The 23,357-nt window shown below is 38.2% G+C and overlaps 1 protein-coding gene across 1 annotated transcript in view; it reads left to right on the top strand.

The window, feature by feature from the left end:
• HSD17B11 (hydroxysteroid 17-beta dehydrogenase 11) overlaps positions 1-12,140 on the top strand; it is a 47,512-nt gene extending 35,372 nt beyond the window's left edge. The window contains exons 6-7 of the mRNA XM_039468266.2: positions 8,763-8,879; positions 11,297-12,140. Of these exons, the coding sequence (XP_039324200.1) occupies positions 8,763-8,879; positions 11,297-11,384 (205 nt within the window). The 3' untranslated portion in view covers positions 11,385-12,140. The remainder of the gene's footprint in view (positions 1-8,762; positions 8,880-11,296) is intronic.
• The last annotated feature ends 11,217 nt before the right edge of the window (positions 12,141-23,357 follow it).

Here is a 23,357-nt window from a genome sequence, read left to right as displayed (position 1 = left end):
GCCCATTTATGATAAACTGGACAAGGAAAATGTGGCACATATACACCATGGAATACTGTGCAAACATAAAAAAGGATGAGTTGGTGTCCTTTGTAGGAACATGGATGAATCTGGAAACCATCATTCTCGGCAAACTGACACAAGAACAGAAAATCAAACACCACATGTTCTCACTCATAGGCGGGTGTTGAACAATGAGAATACATGGACACAGGGAGGGGAGCATCACACACACTGGGGTCTGTTAGGGGTGGCTAGGGGAAGCACAGTGAGGGGATGGGGAGGTTGGGGAGGATTAACATGGGGAGAAATGCCAGATATAGGTGACAGGGGGGAGGGAGGCAACAAACCACATTGCCACGTATGTACCTATGCAACAGTCCTGCATGATCTGCACATGTACCCCAGAACCTAAAGTACAATGTTAAAAAATGGAAAAAAGAAAAAAGAATTAGGAACCCCACTCAGGAAAAAATGTGAACAGAGGCTAAGATGATTCTAGGCTTAAGATAAACCTGGCCAAGGGAGGGCCTAGAAGATTGGTCCTGACATGTGAATATCTTTGAGGCTAAGCTGATACTGAAGTTGACCCCAAAGATGAAGTTGGTTTTAATATAGAAATTTAGTACTTCTAATTAGAAGAGAGAACGTATTCCTCATTAAACACCTGTTTATATTTCAGACTAAGACAGCAAATAAAATGTCATTTTCTTTCTTTTTTATTTATTTATTTTTTGAGTGGGAGTCTTGCTCTGTCATTCAGGCTGGAGCGCACTGGTGCGATCTTGGCTCACTGCAACCTCTGACTCCTGGGTTCAAGCAATTCTCCTGCCTCAGCTTCCCAAGTAGCTGGAATTACAGGCACCCACAACCACACCCGGCTAATTTTTGTATATTTAGTAGAGACGAGGTTTCACCATTTTGGCCAAGCCTAACCTCATGATCTGCCCACCTCAGCCTCCCAAAGTGCTGGGATTACAGGAGTGAGCCATCGTGCCTGGCCCAAAATATCATTTTTTTAAACCTCACAACAATACTTTGGGAGATAAGTTATTAGTCCTTCTTCAGTAGATGAGAATTATCTGAGACTTAGAGAAATTAAGTAACTTGCCCGTAAGTAAAACTGAGATTCAGATTAAGCTACCTAGGCCTTTCTGAATGAAGAAAGTTGAACTAATCTCTAAGTGGCTGAATTATAAATATTTTGTTTCATATAAATGGTAGAACTTAAATTCTGTTTGAGAGCACATCTAAGATGTAGAGCATTGGGTCTTTTATTTTACACATCTAACACACTGCAAAGAAACTATTTACTGTAAAGGTATAATATAGCATAATCTGAGTTTATTGGAATTAAATGTAAATCAGGTATTCCCATTTTATATACATGTATATATAGAGAGATATATAGATTGAAATGCTGTCTTGCTCTTTCGCCAGGCTGGAGTGCAGTGGTGCAATCTCGGCTCACTGCAACCTCAGTCTGCTGGATTCAAGCGATTCCACTGCCTCAGTCCCTGAGTAGCTGGGACTACAGGCGTGCACCACCACGCTGGCTAATTTTTTTGTATTTTAATAGAGACCGGGTTTCACCATGGCCTGGATGGTCTCGATATCCTGACTTCATGATCCTCCCGCTTCCACCTCCCAAAGTGCTGGGATTACAGGTGTAAGCCACCACGCCCGGCCTATTATTTTTAAGCTCAGCTATTTTTGTCAAATAAACTTGGATTTCAATAAATAGGTTTTTTAAAATCTTTTTTAAAATACATATATATTCTTTTAGAGACAAGGTCTGGCTTTGTTCCCCAGGCTGATCTTGCCTCAGCCTCCCAAGTAGCTGGGCTACAGGCTTGAGCTGTCATACCCAGCTTAGCACACTTTTAATCTTTACCAGTATGATAGGAAAAAAAAAAAAACACAGTACTTCTATGTTATATTAATGTAATATTTTTATTATTAAATGGTCCAACAATCATCTTTTTGTGTTTTTATTTAATTATTTATGTTTGAGTCAGGGTCTCGCTCTGTTGCCCAGGCAAGAGGGCAGTGGCACAATCCCAGCTCACTGCAGCCTCCACCTCTCAGATTCAAGTGATTCTCCTGCCTGAGCCTCCCAAGTAGCTGGGATTACAGGTGTGTGCCACCATTCCAGGTATTTTTTGTATTTTTAGTAGAGATGGGGGTTTTGCCATATTGGTCGGGCTGGTCTCAAACTCCTGGCCTCAAGCAATCCACCTGCCTCGGCTTCCCAAAGTGTTGGGATTACAGTTGTGAGCCACTGCACCCAGCCCATCATTTTATATTTAGTAAGTCCTGCTATCTTTGCTACTCCATTTTGATTATATAAATCAGACTGCATTACACAATGCTTATAAAACAGGTTGAAGAAATGCCATTCTGTTCCTAGTTTGTTTAGTGTTTTTATCACAAAGGAACGTTGCATCATGTCAAATGCATCTTTAATGCCCACTGAGATGATCATGTAGGTTTTTTCCCTTTATTTTATTAAAATTGTATATTTCATTGTTTTGTGTGTGGTGAGCCACTTTGTATTCCTCAGATAATGGCATATAGTCCTTTTAATATAATGCCAGATTTCATTTGCAAATCTTTTGTTGAGGATTTTTGCATCTATATTCTTCTTTGTTTTTTGTTTTTTGTTTTTGTTTTTGTTTTTAAGACAGAGTCTTGTTCTTGTTGCCCAGGCTGTAGTGCAATGGCATGATTTTGGCTCACTGCAACCTCCGCCTCCTGGGTTCAAGCAGTTCTTTTGCTCAGCCCCCTGAGTAGCTGGGACAACAGGCGCCTGCCACTATGCCCACCTAATTTTTGTATTTTCGGTAGAGACGAGGTTTCACCATGTTGTCCAGGCTGGTCTCGAACTCCTGACCTCAGGTGATCTGCCTGCCTCAGCCTCCCAGTGTTGGGATTACAGGTGTGAGCCACCACGCCTGGCCTTGCATCTATATTCCTAAGAGATACCGGTCAGTAGTTTTCACATGATGTCTTACTCTGTTTTTAGTATCGGGGTGATTCTGGCCTCAGAGAATGAATTAAGAATTTCCTTCTCTTCTACTTTTTTGGAAGAATTTGAGAAGTGTTGGTGTTAATTCTTTTTGAAACATTAGGTAGAATCATGATGAAGCCATCTAGTCCTGGGCTTATCTTTCCTAAAAGTTTTTTGATTTCAGATTCCATCTCTTATTAAAGATCTCAGATTTTCTGTTATTCCTTGAGTCAGATTTGGTAGTTTGTGTATTTTTTGAGAGTTTGCATATTTCATGTAGATTTCTAATTTGTTGGCATACAGTTGTTCTAGTATTTTCTTATAATCTTATTTATTCCTGTAAGGTCAGCAGGAATGTCCCTGCTTTCATTCCTGGTTTGAGTCTTTCTCTCTCTCTCTCTCTCTCTCTCTCTCTCTCTCTCTCTCTCTCTCATTATTGCATATTTTTATTGATGAAGACATAAGAGGAAATATTAAAACCTTTAACCTAGACAACCACTTTGCCTTGGTCAGTGTAGCTAAAGGTTTTCTAATTTTGTTGATCTTTTTAAAGAACCTATTTTCAGTTTCCTTTATTCTCTCTGTTGTTTTTCTGTTCTCTACTTATTTATGCTTTAATCCTTTTTTTCCTGCTTGCTTTGGATTTGTTTTGTTTTTATTTTTTGTTTCTATAGTTTCTTAATGTGGAATTTCACTTTACTGATTTGAGATATTTTTCTTTTTTAAATGCAGGCATTTGCAGCTGTAAATTTCCCTCTGAGCACTGCTTTCACTGCACCTCATACGTCTTTATTTGTTTGTTATTTTTTGAGACAGGGTCTCACTCTGTCAGTGAGAGTGCCAGTGGTGCAATCATAACTCACTGCAGCCTCTACCTCCCTGGGCTAAAGTGATCCTCCTGCCTCAGCCTCCTGAGTAGCTAAGACTACAGGTACATGCCACCACATTCAGCTAATTTTTCAAACTTGTCTGTAGAGGCAGGGTCTCACTCTGTTGTCTAAGGTGGTCTCAAACTCCTGGGCTCAAGCAATCTTCCTGCCTCAGCCTCCAAAGTGCTGGGATTATAGCCTTGAGCCACTATGCTTACCTCATCCCATAAATCTTGATATGTTGTGTTCTCATTTATGTTCACCTCAAAGTATTTTTTAATGTCTTGCGGTTTCTCCTTTGTCTCGTTGTTTATTTAGAAGTACTGTTTAATTTCTATATATTTGTGAGTTTTCCAGTTTTCCTTCTGCTATTTCAGATTTTATTCCATTGTAGTCAGAGAACATAGTTTGTATAATTTTAATCTTTTAAAACATATTGTGATTTGTTTTGTGGTCTAATGTATGGTCTATCTGGGAAATAATTTGCTGTGTGTGCTTGAGAATACCGTGTATTCTACTGTTGTTGGGATGGTGTGTTTTGCAGGTGTCTGTTAGGTATAGTTGATTTATAGTGTTATTCAAGTCTTCTATTTCTTGCTGGTCTTCTGTCTAGTTGTTCAATATGTTGTTGAAAGTGGAAATTAAAGTCCCCAACTATTATTGCTGAAACTGTCTTATATCTCCCCTTAATTCTCACAGGTTTTGCTTCATGTATAGTATTTTGGGGATCTCTTGTTAGCTACACAAGCAATTTTTAATTAAATGTTTTTTTCCTGAAATAAGTTACCTCTTTCTAACTAATGACAGAAACAATCCCACATAACCTGAATTTATTAGATTAAGTATAATTGAGTGTTCTGATCATTTGGGGGGCAGCCAAGATTTATTTCTGTTCAACATCTTGTTAAAACATCTAATTTCCTACCTGTAATATATATAATGCAATTTATTTTTTTCTCTAAAAATTTAGGAGTTTGTGTATGTGTGTCACAGAAAGATACTAATTTTATTGACTAGTACCATGAAAAGATGTTATGTAAGAAAATGCCTCATATAACATTTGTATCGTGTAACTGTATAAAGTGCTTGTATATATCTATATTTCCATTTAACCATCATATTCCCCATGGAGTGCTCGTGCTGGCTTTTATAGTAGTACTCATTCAATGATGTCATGTAGATAGTTGCTGTGGGAATATTTACACTGTGGAAATCAACAAATGCTACTAAAGTGGGATTTTTGTCCCCTAGAGAGTCAGTGATTAAACATTTGCCACTGCACTACTGCACTATCCTTATTTTTCAGAATAGGAAATAACAAAAACAGAAACCTGAGATTTAAAGAGTTGAAATGTTTTCCCAAAAATTACTCATTACTGAAGTGGTTAAAGTAGGTCATCAGATACAATCCTTCAGACTAAAAATACTCTTTCCCTCTCAATATTTCTCTACCCCAACATGCACCCTCCTTTCCCACCCCAACAGATTGACCTGAAGTGTTTTTGGATAGTTTCTACAGAATCTGTTAACAACATTTGTTTCATAGAATTTGTAACTCTCATTAACTTTAGCATGTCAGGGGAAAAATGTTTCCACGTACAAACATTTTAATGATCGAGATTTTGTTTTGCTAAGAAATTGAGTTTTTTCTGAAAGCCTTTTCTTCGGGATCTCAAAATTATGATATTGAACAGTCATTATATTTCAATAAAAATTATCTGATGGGGCTAAGAACTTTAGGTAAAGAAATTGGGTACACTAAGAAAAGTTTGGTGAATGCAGCACTGCTTTATAGGTAGGTTAGCAAGGCCACAGTGTGGATGAGAGAGTGCCGTATTTATGCAGGTGTTTATAAGCTTTCACGAAGCTAGAGAATACTGAAGTCTGGTAGCAATGCGCTACAAAGTGAATTTCCCTCTAAATGCTTTTCAAGGCATAGCATCCTTCAGTTTCTGGATTCATCCTTCTTGATACCCCTACCTGCTTACGCTTCAAGCTTCCATTGCCTCTGATTTTTTGCTTTCATTAGGCCAAAAGCCATGGATTTTATTATTGCATTTCCTATCCTGTCAAATCTCCAAGATTTTCATATGTAATACTATTGCTTCAGGGTCCCATGGTGAACACAGTATTCTAATAAATGAATGAACCATGCTGAGAATTAATTTTTTTAAACCTGCTCTCTTTCATGGATCCAATAATCATGCTCATTTTTAAATGCAATATTATACTTCTCAGGTATCCCAATTTTACTTCAAAACATAGATTTTTTTCTCTGAATGAATTATTCTTTATTTATTTCTAAAGAACATCATCCAATTTTGTTTTGTTTTGAGACAAGATCTTACCATCTTGCCACGGCTGGTTTCCAATTCCTGGGCTCAAGTGATCCTCCCACCTCAGCCTCCCAAAGTGCTAGGATTACAGGCGTGAGTCACTCTGTCTGGCATATCCAGTACTTTTTGTCTCACTTCTTTTTTGTTGTTGAGACAGAGTTTCACTTGCCACCCAGGCTGGAGTGCAGTGGCACAATCTCAGGTCTCTATGATCTCTGCCTCCTGGGTTCAAGTGATTCTCCTGCCTCAGCCTCCCAAGTAGCTAGGATTACAGGTATCCACCACCATGCCTGGCTAATTTTGTATTTTTAGTAGAAATGGAGTTTCATCATCTTGGGCAGGCTGGTCTCAAACTCCTGACCTCAAGTGATCTGTTTGCCTCAGCCTCCCAAAGTGCTGGGATTCCAGGTGTTGAGCACTCTGCCTGGCGTCTCACTTCCTGTAACTAGACACACACATTAAAAATCTGCATCCCCAAAATGTTAAGCCACTCAAATAGTGTAGTGGCATTGGCAAATTTTATGAGTATACTTAATTATGTATCATTTTTTTCTAAGTCATTAATAAAATGTTAAAAAAAAAAACTCAGGATGAACTCCTGTGCAGCTCCTCTCTAAGTGCACTTCTGTAACTGACTTTTTTTAAGCCACTTATGTATTTATTTATTTAGAAATTGGGTCTAGCTCTATTGTCCAAGCTGAAGTGCAGTGGAACAACAATCATGGTTGAATCACTGCAGGTTTGACCTCCCAGGTTCAACGGATCCTCTAGCCTTAGCCTCCTGAGTAGCTAGCACTACAGGAGTACACCACCACTCTTGGCTAATTTTCTTTCATATTTCTTTGTGGAGACAGGGTTTTGCCATGCTGGCTAGGCTGTGGAGACAGAGTTTTGCCATGCTTGCCATGCTGGCTAGGCTCAAGCAGTCCACCCACCTCAGCCTCCCAAAGTGCTGATATTAAAGGCCTGAACCACCACGCCCAGCCTAAAAGCCACTTTTTAGGGGCCATCTGCTAGTCTGTGGTGCATATATTGAGTGATTACACAGCAAAGATGTAACATAGAACTAAGTAACAAAGTCAAAACCTAAGTGCGGTGGCTCACACCTGTAATCTTTGCACTTTGGAGGTAGATCAATTGAGCTTAGGAGCTTGAAACCAGCCTGGGCAATATGGCAAAACCACATCTCTACTAAAAACATAAAGATAGCCTGGAGCGGTGGCACATGCCTGTAGTCCCAGCTACTTGAGGGGCCGAGGCAGAAGAATCACTTGAAACCAGGAGGTGGAGGTTGCAGTGAGCTGAGATTGCACACTGCACTCCAGCCTGGGCAACAGAGTGAGACCCTGCCTCAAAACAACAATGACAAGAAAACCAAAGACCTAATAAATAGAAGCATATCCTGTAGAGATGAAGGGCCTAGAGGTGGGCACATACCTGTCATATTCTAATTCCTCTGATGCTTTAGGAATTGTTCACTAAAGAGCCTGAGTATATAATAAAGCTTGTATAATAGTATCTGATTTTTTTCCTGAGATTGCTTAAAATGTAAAAGTAAACTTATCAGTCCTAATCTAGCTAAATTATTTTTGGATCTTAGTTACTTCTATAATTCTTTTTTTTTGTTGTTGTTGTTTTTTTGTTTTTGAGACAGAGTGTTGCTCTTGTTACCCAGGCTGGAGTGCAATGGCGCGATCTCGGCTCACTGCAACCTCCGCCTCCTGGGTTCAAGCAGTTCTCCTGCCTCAGCCTCCTGAGTAGCTGGGACTACAGGCACGCGCCACCATGCCCAGCTAATTTTTTGTATTTTTAGTAGAGACGGGGTTTCACCACGTTGACCAGGATGGTCTCGATCTCTCGACCTCGTGATCCACCCGCCTCGGCCTCCCAAAGTGCTGGGATTACAGGCTTGAGCCACCGCGCCCGGCACTTCTATAATTCTTATTTGTAGAATAGGAATTATAAGGCCAGGTGTGGTGGCTCACGCCTGTAACCCCAACACTTTGGGAGCCCAAGGTGGGTGGATCAGGAGTTCGAGGCCATCCTGGCCAACATGGTAAAACCCGTCTCTACTAAAATACAAAAAACTAGCCAAGCATGGTGGCACACACCTGTAGTCCCAGCTACTTAGGAGGCTAAAGCAGGGGAATCTCTTGAACTTGGGAGGCAGAGGTTGTAGTGAGCCGAGATCGTGCCACTGCACTCCAGCCTGGTGACAGAGCAAGACTCTGTCTCAGAAAAAAAAAAAAAATTATAATATTGCCTTCATAAGGTTATTGTCAAACTTCAATGGAATAACCTATGTAGAAAGTTTAGCATAGTGTGCAGTACACAACAAGCACTAAGTGAATGGTTGTTATTATTACCAATAGTAAAGTAGCTATCATTTCTGAACACCTATACTAGGCAAGACACCACAAATCAGTTATGTTATGGTGTCCGTACCACACTAAAGCTGTTTGTTAGCACCAGCTAACAAACTGGTTAAAGCTGAAGCCTCGGTAAAGGGTGGAGAATTTTGTTTCTGAAGACTGCCTCTGATTTCAGTTTGGGACCCACTCTGGAACCTGAGGAAGTGGTAAACAAGCTGATGAATGGGATTCTGACTGAGCAGAAAATGATTTTTGTTCCATCTTCTATAGCGTTTTTAACAATATTGGAAAGGTAAGTGACAGGTTTGTCAGCCTTAGAAATGAAAAGTAAAATAAAAATTATCTATTATATTTTTTACTGACATTTAAAATCAGACAGTTGATAAAGTACAGTTAGACGGAATTGACTTCATAAAAATAACAGGCTTAATAAATATGCCATCAGTTTTTTTTTTACCACATGTATTAATTATTGAAGCAATATTGATACAGCTGCTGGGTAATGAACTGAGTAATTTCCATACATTTTAATTTTTTGTAAAGAAAGAAATTTGTATATTTCTGCAAGTCTTGTCTTATAAATAAATGACTCTGAAGAAGGATAGTTTTTAAGGGTCTTTATATAATGGAATCACAGAACAATGATACTAAAGGAGACCAGAGTTAGGTTTTAGGTATTTACTTAAAGATACCACAGATAATCATTGAGCTTTTGTTTTGTGCAAAATCATACTAAAGTGTGTGAATTGCTAAATTTTTTTATAATTTAAGAAATTCTTGAGCCTTGCTTCTTCCCATGTGGTTCTTAGACTAGCAGCATCAGTACTACCTGGAAATTTGTTAGAAGTACAGAATCACCTGATCTCCTGAATCATAATCTGAATTTCAATAAGTTCCCCCAGGTGATTTGTATGCATATTAATAATTGAGAAGCACTTCTTTGGAGCAGTAGCTCTCAACTTTGGTGCACATTGAAATTCACCTGGAAGGTTTGAAAAATACCAGTGCCTGAGACCAACTCCCTCAATTTCTGATTGACTTGGTTTGGAGTGCAGCCTGGGCTTTGAGAGAGAAAAAAACTTTCTAGGTGATTCAATTATCCAGCCAAGATTGGAAACCACCGGTTTCATGAATGTCTCATCATAACAAGGAGGCTGGCCAGAAAGAGAGGGAAGAGCAGAGGTGCCTTAGGACAGCTGGGAGAAAAAGCATCTTGCTGCCTGTCCTAGAGTGGGCTTGTCCAAGTCAGTGGAATATCAGGATCACTTGGGAAGTCTACTTTAAAATAGATCCCCAGATCTCACTTCTAAAGATTTCAACATGGATGTTTGAGTTGGACCAGAAATCTGTATTTTAATAGGAAACTGCTGCAGACAGTGGTCCAGAGATTGTGCTTTGAGAATTACTGATGTGAAGAGCAAAAAGTACAAGAGATCAAAAGTGTGACATATGTTAGGCCTTCTCGCCCCTTCTGCTAAAAACTGTGATGGACATGCCTTGGAGGTTAGGTAGTAAAGTTTTAGGTTTATGTCGAGGATCTCTTTGGCAACTAAATGAGTTAAAACCTGGGACGTTTCTGGTATTGTACTTGTCATGTTACATAAGTAAGCACTCAGTGATGGCAGCCCTTTAAAATATAAACCTATGAAAGAAGGAATTTTGGCTGTTTTTCCTCACTGTATGCTCTGCATTTTGAAGAGTGACTGAAAACATTACAGGCACCAAAGTGTTTGTTAAATGAATAAATTAATTCTAGTTTCTAGACCTTTAAACATAAAGGCTCAAAGTTTGTGCTCTGGAGTTGAATGAAGCTGGGTTTGTGTGACTTGCTTGCAACACGAACATGGATGAGTTTTTTAACTTATCTGAAGTTCAGTTTCTTCATCTGTAACATAGAGAAAACAATTGGACGTTATAGGTCTGAGATGAATAAATAAAATAATGCTCTTATTTTCATGCCATCTAGGCAGATCTCTGTATATTATTATGCTGATTTACATATTCTGTTTTGTTTCTCCCAGACCCACTGGAATGCGACAAGTTCCTAAACATTCTAAGTGCGGTGTCTGGAGAAAAAAGATGAGACCTGCTAGTGTCTGTCACTGTTCAAGACATCTTATTTAATATATTAACACATTGATTTCACAAAAGAACACTGAGAGATAGGTGTCAATTTTTCCATTTACACATGAGGAATTTAAACTAAAAACTTAAATAATTAGTTCAGCATTATGCTCAAAACCAAATGTGTTGTCTGCATTTTTATTTAGCAATTCTACTTCTCCAGCCTCTTAGTGGAACATTTTAATAATATTCTGCATTATAAAGTATAAATCAGTTCCTATTCTCATTTCCTTTTTAATGTCGGGTTTCTTTTTGTGAAGTCTTTAGTAGCTCAACTGTTCAGTTCTTATACCTCCTCTCTTAGATCTTTCAAAAAATACGAGTGTATTTGTTTCAAAACCTGACTACTTGTGGTGATTCAACTCTAAAGAAGGCTAAGCCTTCTTTTAAAAGCCTTCTTTCCATTTTAAAAGGAAATAGATTCAATGGGAAAGAACATATAGTAATGACTCAGAGTTAAAGTGCTTAATCTTATTTAAGATGAACATGACGATACATAATAACTTAAAAGTATTTCTAAAGAAGGTATTCTACAAATGCACTTAATATTAATTTTCTAATTATTTTTATATGTCTTTCTTTTAGGATCCTTCCTGACCGTTTCCTGGTAACTTTAAAACAAAAAATCAATGTTAGGTTTGATGCAGTTATTGGATATAAAATGAAAGCATAAGTGCCTAGTTTTCTGAAAACTGATTTACCAGGTTTAGGTTGATTTCATCTAATATTGTCAGAATTTTAATGTTTGAACTTCTGTTGTTTTCTAATTATCCCCATTTTTTCAGTATCGCTTTTGAGGCTCTGGCAGTCTTCATTTACTACAACTTGTTCTTTAGCTAAAAGCTGATTACATATATATAAACAGAGAAATACCTTTAGAGGTGACTTTAAGGGAAATGAAGAAAAAGAACAAAAATGATTTTATTAAAATAATTTCTAAGATGTTGTACTTCACCTGAACAATCTGCAAAATTTGTACCGTAACTGTTTATTTAACATGTATTTTTGTTTATGAGTGCACTTAAATTTTATGTAATTTGTGTTTCTTTTTCTGTTTTACATAAAATCAGAAACTTCAAACTCTCTGAATACAATGAAGGACTATAACTAGTGGTATTTCACAGTGAATATCATGAGCTCTCAAACATTTCATCCTATCCATTACCACTCTGTTTCCTGAGCGATACCTCACATTACAATGCCAAACATTTCAGCACAGGAAAGCTAGAGGTGGATACACGTGTTACAAGTGTAAAAGCATCATTGGGATTTAAGGAGAATTTAAAGAATTTACCCATAAATGACAACAATAATAAATGGATCACACTTAAACTTTCTGTGTTTCCATCTTTTTGTCTTAAACAGAACGTGACTTAACCTTCAAATTAAAGGAAAATGGATTGTATAATAAAAGATCTTTTTTTAAAAACTGTCTGGAAATTTCTTGAATGTGAGGCTCACTGTGATGGGACTATAAGATCAGATCTATACATTTTAAAATGTAGTAGGTTTGTTAGGTTTCTTCTACTAAAGAAAAATATTTTCAAGACTATATCAAACACAGCTGGGCACAGTGGCTCACGTCTGTTAATCCCAGCACTTTGGGAGGCCGACGTGGGCAGATCGCAAGGTCAGGAATTTGAGACCAGCCTGGCCAACATGGTGAGACCCATCTCTACTAAAAATACAAAAATTAGCTGGGCGTGGTGGCGGGCACCTGTAATGCAGTTACTTGGGAGGCTCAGGCAAGAGAATCACTTGAACCCAGGAGGCAGAGGTTGCAGTGAGACAAGATTGTGCCACTAAGCAAGACTCCATCTCAAAACAAACAAACAAACAAACAAACAAAAAAACTATATTAAACACATACACATGAAGAACTTTCATCCTTTTACCAGAAAGTTTATATTCAGAAACACATAAGGTAAATTCTTTAACATCCTGTTAAATGTAGCAAATAAGCTACATTTAGGTTCAGAAAATTTTTAGAGAAAGATTTTGATCCCGATTCTAAGCAGAAACTAATATTTGTTCAGCATGTATTAGCTGCTGTCCTAAACACTTAACTTACATCAACTAGCCCATTCAACAAGTTAAGTAATATCATCAGTGTTATCACAAATTATAAGGGTCATATGGTAATATGCTTAAGGAAGGTTATATTACAGTTCTATAACATATAAGATAATTTCTCAGAAAGCATCATTTCTACAATGAATTTCTCCCTCTTTCCCATCAGTTAACTTCTTCTAATTTAGAGAATTAAAATACCACTGCTGTTGGACTACATTCTGCATTTAGTTAGTGTGAACACATAAGGGTCAAAAATTATTGTCTTCCAAACATTATATTTGAGTAATATGACTTAGATTCCTCTCCATACATCAGCTATACTCTACTTGCACTAACACCTATCCTGATAACAGAAATGACACTAGAAAGTGGAGAGACTGTTATACTCAGCTTCTAACTCACTTTGAAATAGATTTGTTTATTCTTTTGATTTAATTATACTTGTTCCAGACTGCCAGCCACCTGCCAGTGAAAGGAGAAAGCCTTTAGCAAACTTCGGTAAGATAATCAAGGCCCAAAACATACCGACAACTTTTCCCAATACACATATTTGGCTCCTAAAACACTTGTCATAAATTAACAATTGGAGGAACTTTAGCATTAACCATTATGAGTAATAAGCATTATTTCATTCAATGTTATGCAGGCAAATGGTAGCGTGCCCCATTCATTGAATGTTAACCATGTGGCAGGCACAGTTTGCCACTTAGTCGCTCAGCAGTCCTGTGCAGAAGGCATTGTTAGAAGGTGTTGAACTAGGTGTGAACACAGCAGTAGTAGCAGAAACCCAGAGGAAACTTGGAGTCTATAGCCCTTACTCTGGAGGAAAGATGAATGACTGTAGTACCATGGGGATTTTGAATTTTGTTCTCCACATTAAAAATAATAATAAGAAGAAAAAGCTTGCTCTAACTCACCAACATCAGGCAATTAGTCTTGTGTCTCAAAGTCTGAAAAGTTGTCAGTGTTATTTGCATGAAGTTAATCCTAACTGATTTCACTTCTCAGCAGTTTGGTGGAAAAATTCATCTCAGTCATCAGTAGAGCTAATTCTGAGGACATACTAAAATCAAAGAGTTTTATGTTGTCTTCAGGTAAATGGGGAATGATTGCTTATTGTCAACTATTATGGTATTCTGTGGTCCTGAACCAGGAGATTCATTGATAACTGGAACTGTAGATGCACACTACCATGCCTGGCTACGTTTTTGTTACTATTGAGATGAGTTCTCACCATCTTGCCTAGGCCAGTCTTGGACTCCTAGGTTCAGGTGATTCTCTTGCCTCATCCTTCCAAAGTGTTGAGATTACAGGCATTAGCCATCATGCCCAGCCTGATCTTTTTCTTTATTTTTGTTTAACTGCGTAACCATCGCCAAGACACATACTCATCAGATTCTCCAAGGTCGAAATGAAAGAAAAAGTTTTCAAGGCAGCTGGAGAGAAGGGACAGGCCATTTACAAAGGGAACTTCATCAAACTAACAATGGACCTTTCAGTGAAAAATCTACAAGCCAGAAGATATTGGGGGCCTATATTTAGCATTCTTAAATAAAAGAAATTCCAACCAATAATTTTATACCCAGCCAAACTAAGCTTCATAAGTGAAGGAGAATTAATCTTTTTCAGACAAGCAAATGCTAAGGGAATTTATTACTGCCAGATCTGCGTTATAAGAGGTCCTGAAGGGAGTGCTAAATATGGAGAGGATAGGTTATTATCAGCCACTACAAAATCACACTTAAGTACATAGACCATTGACACTACAAAGCAACCACATGAGCAAATCTGCAAAATAACCAGTTAACAACAAAATGACAGGATCAAATCTTCACATATCAATATTAAACTTGACTGTAAATAGGCAAACTGCCCCAATTAAAAGGCATGGAGTGGCAAGTTGGATAAAGAAGCAAGACTCAATGACCTATAAGGTCTCTGTCTTCAAGAGACCTTTCCCACATGCAGTGACACCCATAGGCTCAAAGTAAAGGGATGGAGAAAAATCTACCAAGCAAATAGAAAAAAAAATCAGAGGTGGCTCTTCTAATTTCAGACAAAACACTTTAAACCAACAAAGACCAAAAAAGACAAAGAAGGGCATTACGTAATGGGAATAAGAAGATCTAACTATCCTAAATATGCTCCCAACACAGGAGCACATGCAGATTCATTAAACAAGTTATTAGAGCCCTATGAAGAGACTTAGAAAAACACAAAATAATAGTGAGAGACATCAACATCCAACTGAAAATATTAGACACATCACTGAGGCAGAAAACTGAAAGATTTTTCAGGACCTGAACTCAACACTGACTAAATGGGCCTAAGAGATACCTACAGAACTCTCCACCCAAGAAACAGAATATACATTCTTCTCATTTGTTCATTGCACATACCCTAAAATCAGACACATAATTGGACATAAAACAATCCTCAGCAAATTTTAAAAACCTGAAATCACACCAAGGATTCTTGAACCATAGCACAATTAGTATAGAAATCAATACTAAGAAAATTGTTCAAAACCATACCACTACATGAAAATTGAACAAACTGCTCCTGAATGACTTTTTGATAAACAATGAAATTAATGCAGAAATCAAGAAATACTTTGAAACTAAAGAGAACAAAGATACAAAATACCAGAATCTCTGGGACATAGCTAAAGCAATGTTGTTAAGAGGGAAGTTTATGGTGCAAGATGCCCAGTCAAAAAGTTAGAAAGATCTCAAATTAACAACCTAACACCACATGTAGAGGAACTAGAGAAAAGAGAGCAGACCAATTCCAAAGCTAGAAGAATGAAAGAAATAACAAAATCAGAGCTTAATGAAGGAAAGTGAGATTAAAACAAAAAAAATTCAAAAGAGTAACAAATCCAAGAATTGATTCTTTGAAAAAATAAATAAGATAGGCAGACCACATAGCGAGACTAATGAAGAAAGAGAAGATCCAAATAAACACAATCAGCAATGACAAATGGGTTACCAATAACCCCACAGAAATACAAAAAACCCTCAGAGACTACGATGAATACTCCTATGCACACAAGTTGGAAAACCTAGAAGAAATTGATAAATTCCTGGAAATACAACCACCCAAGATTTAACCAGGAAGAAATTGAATCCCTGAGCAGACCAATGAGGAGTTCTAAAATCGAATCAGTCATAAAAAGCCTAACAACAACAACAAAAGCCAAGGACCAGAGAGAATCACAGCCAAATTCTGCCGGATGTATTTAGAAGAGGTGGTACCATTCCTACTGAAACTATTCCATAAAATTGAGGAGGAAGGACTCCTCCCTAACTCATTCAATGAGGCCAGCATCATCCTGATACAAAAACCTGGCAGACACACCACAAAAATGAAAACTTCAGGCCCATATCCTCAAAGAACATAGACATAAAAATCCTCAACAAAATACTAGTAAACGGAACTCAGCAGCATATAAAAAACCTAATCCACTACAACCAAGTAGGCATTCTCTGGGATACAAGATTGGTTCAACCTACACAAATCAATAAATATGTTTCATTACATAAACAGAACTAAAAACAAAAACCACACGATCATCTCAATAAATGCAGAAAAGGCTTTCAACAAAATTCAACATCCCTTCGTGTTAAAAATTCTCAATACACTAGGCATTGAAGGAACATACTTCAAAATAATAGAGCTATCTATGAAAAACCTACAGCCAATTTCATACTGAATGGGCAAAAGCTGGAAGCATTTCCCTCGAAAACTGGCACAAAACAAGGATACCCTCTCTCCCAACTGTTCAACACAGTGCTGGAAATCCTAGCCAGAGCAACCAGGCAAAAGAAAGAAATAAAAGGCATCCATATAAGAAAAGAGGAAGTAAAACACTGCTTGTTTGCAGGTGAGATACAATTCTATACTTAGGAAAATCCCATAGTCTCTGCTCAAAAGCTCCTTGATATGGTTAGGCTTTGTGTCCTCACCCAAATCTCGTCTTGAACCATAATCCCCATGTGTCAAGGGAGAGACCAGGTGGAGGTAATTGAATCATGGGGGTGGTTTCTCCCATGCTGTTCTCATGATAGTGTGTTCTCACGAGATCTGATGGTTTTATAAAGGGCACTTCCCCCTTCACTCGGCATTTCTGCTTCCTTCTGCCTTGTGAAGAATGTGCCTTGCTTCCCCTTTGCCTTCTACCATAATTGTAAGTTTCCTGAGGCCTCCCCAGCTGTAATGAACTATGAGTTAATTAAACCTTTTTTCTTTATAAATTGCCCAGTCTTGGGTGGTTCTTTATAGCCATATGAAAATGGACTAATGCAGTCTGATAAACAACTTTAGCAATGCTTCAGGATACAAAATCAATGTACAAAAGTCAGTAGCATTCATGTACATAAACAACATCCAAGCTGATAGCCAAATCAAGAAGCAATCCCATTCACAATAGCCAAGAGAAGAATAAAATACCTGAGAATACAACTAACTAGAAAGATGAAAGATCTCTACAATGAAAATTACAAAACACTGCTCAAAGAAATCAGAAATGACACAAACAAATGAAAAAATATTTCATGCTTATGAGCGGGAAGAAATCAATGTTGTAAAAATCGCCATACTGCCCAAAGCAATTTATTAGACTTAATGCTATTCCTATCAAACTACCAATGACAGTCTTCACAGAATTAGAAAAAAAATTATTTTTAAATTCATATGGAGGCTGGGTGTGGTGGCTTATGCTTAAAATCTCAGCACTTTGGGAGGCTGAGGCAGGCGAATTGCAAGATCAGGAGTTTGAGACCAGCCTGGCCAACATGGTGAAACCTTGTCTCTACTAAAAATACAAAAAGTTAGCTGGGCGTAGTGGTATATGCCTGCAATCCCAGCTACTTGGGAGGCTGAGGCAGGAGAATTGCTTGAACCCAGGAGGCGGAGGTTGCAGTAAGCCAACATTACACCACTGCACTCCAGCGCAGGTGACAGAGTGAGACTCTGTTTCAAAACAAACAAACCAAAAAAACTCATATGGAACCAAAAAGGAGGCTGAACAACCAAGGCAATCCTAAGCAAACAACAAAGCTACAGCTATTACATTGCCCAACTTCAAACTATACTACAAGGCTACAGTAATCAAACAGCATGGTACTCGTACAAAAACAGACATGTTGACCAATGAAACAGAATAGAGTCCAGATATAATGCTGTACCATCTACAACCATGTGATTTTCAACAAAGTCAACAAAAACAAGCAATGGAGAAGGGGATAACTGACTAGCCATATGCAGAAGATTGAAACTAGACCTGTTCCTTACACTATATACAAAAATCCACTCAAGATAGATTAAACCCTTAAATGTAAAACCTAAAACTATAGAAATCTTGTAAGATAATCTAAGAAATACCATTCTGGACATACGCCCTGACAAAAAATTTCATGAAGAAGGCACAAAAAGCAATTGCAACAAAAACACAAATTGACAAATGAGACCTAATTAAACTAAAGAGCTTCTGCAGAGCAAATAACTATCAACAGAGTAAACAGACAGCCTAAACAAGGACAAAATATTTGCAAACTGTACATTCAACAAAAGTCTAATATCCAGAATCTATAAGGAACTTTGACAAATTAACAAGCGAAAAACAACTCCATAAAAAAGTGGGCACAAGACAGAAACAGACATTTTTTAAAAAGAAGGCATACTTGTGACCACAAAACACATGAAAAAATGTTCAACATCACTAATCGTTGGAGAAATGCAAACCAAAACCACAATAAGATACCATCTCACACTAGTCAGAATGGCTATCATAAAAAGGCAAAAAATAAGGGTTGCTGGCAAGGTTGTGAAGAAAAGGGAACACTTTATACACTGCTATTGGGGATGTTAATTAGTTCAGCCATTGTGGGAAACAATTTAGCAATTTCTCAAAGAATTTAAAACAGAATTATGATTCAACCCATTAATTTCATTACTGAATATATATACCCAAAGGACTATAAGCCATTCTACTATAAAGACAGATACATATGTATGTTCATCACAGCACTATTCACAATAGCAAAGACATGGAATCAACCTAAATGACCATCACTGGTAGACTGGATAAAGAAAATGTGGCACATATACACCATGGAATACTACACAGCCATAAAAAGAAGAATATCATGTCCTTTACAGCAACATGGATGGAGCTGGAGGCCATTAGTCTAAGCAAACTAACACAGGAACAGGAAACCAAATATCACATGTTCTCACTTATAAGTGGGAGCTAAACATCAAATACATATGTATACAAAGAAGGGACCAACAGACACAGGGGCCTACTTGAGGGCAGAGGGTAGGAGGAGGGTGAGGGTCAAAAAAGTACCTGTTGGGTCCTATGCTTATTACCCGAGTGATGAAATAATCTGTACACCAAACCTCCATGACATGCAATTTACGTATATAACAAACCTGCACACGTACCTCTGAGACTAAAAATAAAAATTTTAAAAAAAGATATACGAGATTATGTCATGCTTCAGGCTCAAAATTCTCCATTAACTTCTCATCTAAAACTTAAAGCTAAAGTCCTTACCATGACTTTACAGGGCCATATGTAATCTAGCCTTTTGTCCCTACTACCTTACTGCCCACTACCCACTAGCTTACTACCTGTATAAATCAGGGTTCTCCAGAGAAACAGTAGGAGATTGCGTATGCATACATTTATATATACACAACACACACACACACACACACACACACACACACACACGGAGAGAGAGAGACGTATTTCAAGAAATTGAGAAATTGGCTTGAGTGATTGTGGGAGGCTAGCAGGTCTGAGATCTGTAGGGTAGCCCAGAAAACTGAAAACTCTAAGGTGGGAACTGATGGTACGATCCTGAAGCCGAACCTCTTTTTACTCAGGAAAACCTGAGTTTTGCTTTCACAACCTTCCAACCAGTTGGTTAAGGCCCATCCACATTATGAAGAATAATTTCCTTTACTTAAAGACTACTGAATACAGATGTTAACCACATCTGCAATACCTTCACAACAATACCTAGATTAGGTGTTTGATTGGATAACCAAGGACTATAGCCTAGTCATGTTGACCCATAAAACTGTCACACTACCCTCACCCTCATTCCATTCTCTCCAGCTACATAGGTCCCCTTGATGATCCTCAACCCATAAGGCATGTTTCTATTTCAAGGCCTTCATATATTACTATTCACTCTCTCTAGATGCTCTTCCTCCAGATATCTACAGAGCTAGCTCCTTTCTTTTATGTCTTTTTGCTTAGGTCTTTTTTTTTTTTTTTTTTTTTGAGGTCTTCTTACTCTATATGTAAAACTGCAACCCTACCCCACACAGCCACACCCTACAGGATTCCACTTCTCTCTCTATTCTGTATTTTTTTTTTTGCCTTGGCACTTATCTCTATAGAGGATTCTATATATTTTGTTTATTTATCTTCTTTATTGTCTACAGTGCACTTAAAGTGTTATTTTCCCAAGGGAGCAGATTTGTTTTTCATCTATTTTCTTCACTGGTATAACCTCAATACTTGGAATAGTCCCTGAAACAAACCAAGTGTTTTCTATATATTTAATTAATAAATGCCTATTTATTTGTATTATTCTGTTTTCTTAATGTCTCATTTGCCACCACCCTCATTCAGTCCACTGTGACTTCTGAGCTAGATGATGATGATGATGATGATGATGATGATGATGATGATTTTGAGACAGGGTCTCACTCTGTTATCCAGGCTTTAGAGTACAGTGGCGTCACTTCAGCTGACTGCAACCTCTGCTTCCCAGGCTAAAGCGATCCTCCTGCCTCAGCCTCCTGAGCAGCTGGGTCTACAGGCACAGGCCTCCACGCCTGGCTACTTTTTGTATTTTTTGTAGAATAGAGGTCTCCCTATGTTGTCCAGGCTGGTCTTGAACTCCTGAGCTCAAGTGATCCACCCACCTTGGCCTTTCAAGTTGCTGATATTACAGGCATGAGCCACTGTGCCCAGCCTGGTCTAGATTAATGAAAAGCTTCCCAACTGGTCTCCCTCCATCTATTCTTGTCCTCCCTTCAATGCATTCTCCATACTGCAGCATTTCCGGGCTGTGCATCTGATGGTATCAGTTCCTTGCTCAACACCTTTCACTAGCCCTTACTGAGCCTATGCTTCTGAGTGATTGAGCTCCTACTAAGTTCTCCAACTCCTCTCTACCACACACCCTGCTCTCCAAGACAGAACTATTTTTTAATTTTTATTGCTTGTTTGTCTGTCTGTTTTTGCTTGTTTGTTTGTTTGTTTGTTTGTTTGTTGAGACAGGGTCTCACTCTGTCAGGCTGGAGTACAGTGGTACAGTCTCAGCTCACTGCAACCTCCGACTCCTGGATTCAGGTGGTTCTTGTGCCTCAGCCTCCTGAGTAGCTGGAACTACCAGCGTACACCACCATGCCCAGCTAATTTTGTATTTTAGTAGAGACAGAGTTCTACCACATTGCCCAAAGTGGTCTAGAACTCCTGGCCTTAAGTGAGCCTCCTGCCTCTGCCTCCCAAAGTGCTAGAATTACAGGCCTGAGCCACCATGCCCAGCCAGAGCTTCTTATTCCTTGACCTTGCCATGATCCTCACCTCCCAGTGTTAGCATACGTGGTTTTCTGTATCTGGAACAGTCTTAACTTCTTCATCACCCATCTTACTCCTCTCATCCTCAGGGGCCCATTTATAGCTCACCTCCCACTTCCATCCTCAGGGCTGGGTAATTTGCCCTTCCTATGAACTCCTGTTGCTCCTTATATGCAGCTGTCATAGCACTTTGTACCAAGTAGAGAGTAAAAAAGGTAAAAGGACAAGGGATTTCTGTGTTCCTAAGGAAATGGGAAGTCAGAAAACAGAGGTTTTCACTGTAGACTAATTTGGTAGTAAAACATGGAAGACATGACGATTTCCTTGAATATTTTTATAATGGGAGAGATCTGAAAATATTTGAAAGCAAAAGAGACAAACTTTAGGCAGGAAGAGTTTGGAATAAACAGAGGAAGAAGAATTAGGAGAACAAGAAAAGAAAGATTGAGAACCAGACTGTAGAGATCAGGACTCTCTCTTGGCTACTACAAGGGGGACTGGTATGCAGTGATGAAGCAAGAGGTTTTATAACCGAAACATGCCAAGGCTCTGCATGAAATGTGAGTTTGGGGTTTGTGCATTTGGATAGGGGTTTTGGAAACATAAGTAGAGGTTTACATGTCTTTTAAGAATACCTAACGCTACTTTATCAGTTTTGCAGTACATACGAATAGAACCCTTGACAATGAACTAAAGAACCCCAGCAGGGAGGAAAAGAAAAGAGTATGTATGTGAAGAGATTGTATTTCCAAAACTCTACTTGTCAGGTTACTATGGTTAGTCTAAACAAACAGTAGATTAATGTGTATAAATTCTGTAACTTCCTCGTTTTATGATCTTCAAGGAAATGGTGGCTTAGTGTTGACCCTTTGTTCAAAGATAATTACTCTTACCTGAATAAAGATAATTACATTTCTAAAATTAGTAGGCAGATGGCTCTCAAGAGGGACATTAATGAAAGAAAAAAAAAGCAGGCAAAATTTAGAAAATGTCTTATTTTAATGATTCTAAATGCTATGGATGATTTTAGCTTAGTTGAGAAAATTTTACTGAAAGCAGCTCATCCTATAATGTGAGTCAAAGACAAATTAATGATAAATTTAAGGTGCCTTCATTCATATCAGTAGGAAACTGACATAAAATGTGATCAAAGCAAACTAAATATTTTTACTTGTTATGAAGATCTGTTGAAATTAAACCCATGATGTCATAAAGACATATAAGCAAAAAGTCTCTAAAAGTTAGGGCAAAAAACCAAGGGAGGTTGGGGGCAGTGGCTGGTGCCTGTAAACCCAGCACTTCGGAAGGCTGAGGCAGGTGAATCACTGGAGGTCAGGAGTTTGAGAACAGCCTGGCCAACATGGTAAAACCCCATAACTGCTAAAAGTACGAAAACCAGCTGGGTGTGGCAACAGGTGCCTGTAATCCCAGCTACCCGGGAGGCTGAGGCACGAGAATCACTTGAACTGGGAGGCAGAGGTTGCAGTGAGCCAAGATCGCACCACTGCACTCCGGCCTGGGCAATAGAGTGAGACTCAGCCTCAAAAAAAAAAAAAAAAAAAAAAAAAAAATTTCATTTTACAAATACAGTATTTACTTTTTAAAATGTGATAAGAAAACCTCTGAGGTAATAATTTTAAATTGTACATGGTTTGACAAAAACACAGATATACCTACTGTTTTTGGAATATGTACAAAACATACTGCTCATGGGAGAAGAAGCAGTTTGAAATAATTGCCTAGATATAGTAGGTGTGTGTACTTGCAAATATACAAAATGTTAAAAAGTGTAAAAAAAAAAAAAAAAAAAGTAAAGGGGTAAAGTGTATGTTTCTATGTTGCTGGGGCAAATGTGAACCCTGTATTTGAGGAGCATGAACATTCTGTCCCATAGAAAACAAGCGGAAAAAAAAAAGAGAGAGAGAGTTCACTAGGTTGTCTCATATAAAATAAAATTTCTCAGCA

Source organism: Saimiri boliviensis, chromosome 3 (assembly GCF_048565385.1).
Source record: "Saimiri boliviensis isolate mSaiBol1 chromosome 3, mSaiBol1.pri, whole genome shotgun sequence".
Taxonomy (NCBI): domain Eukaryota; kingdom Metazoa; phylum Chordata; class Mammalia; order Primates; family Cebidae; genus Saimiri; species Saimiri boliviensis.
Note: the sequence above shows the minus strand (reverse complement) of the source record. Positions and strands in the feature narration are given on the sequence as shown.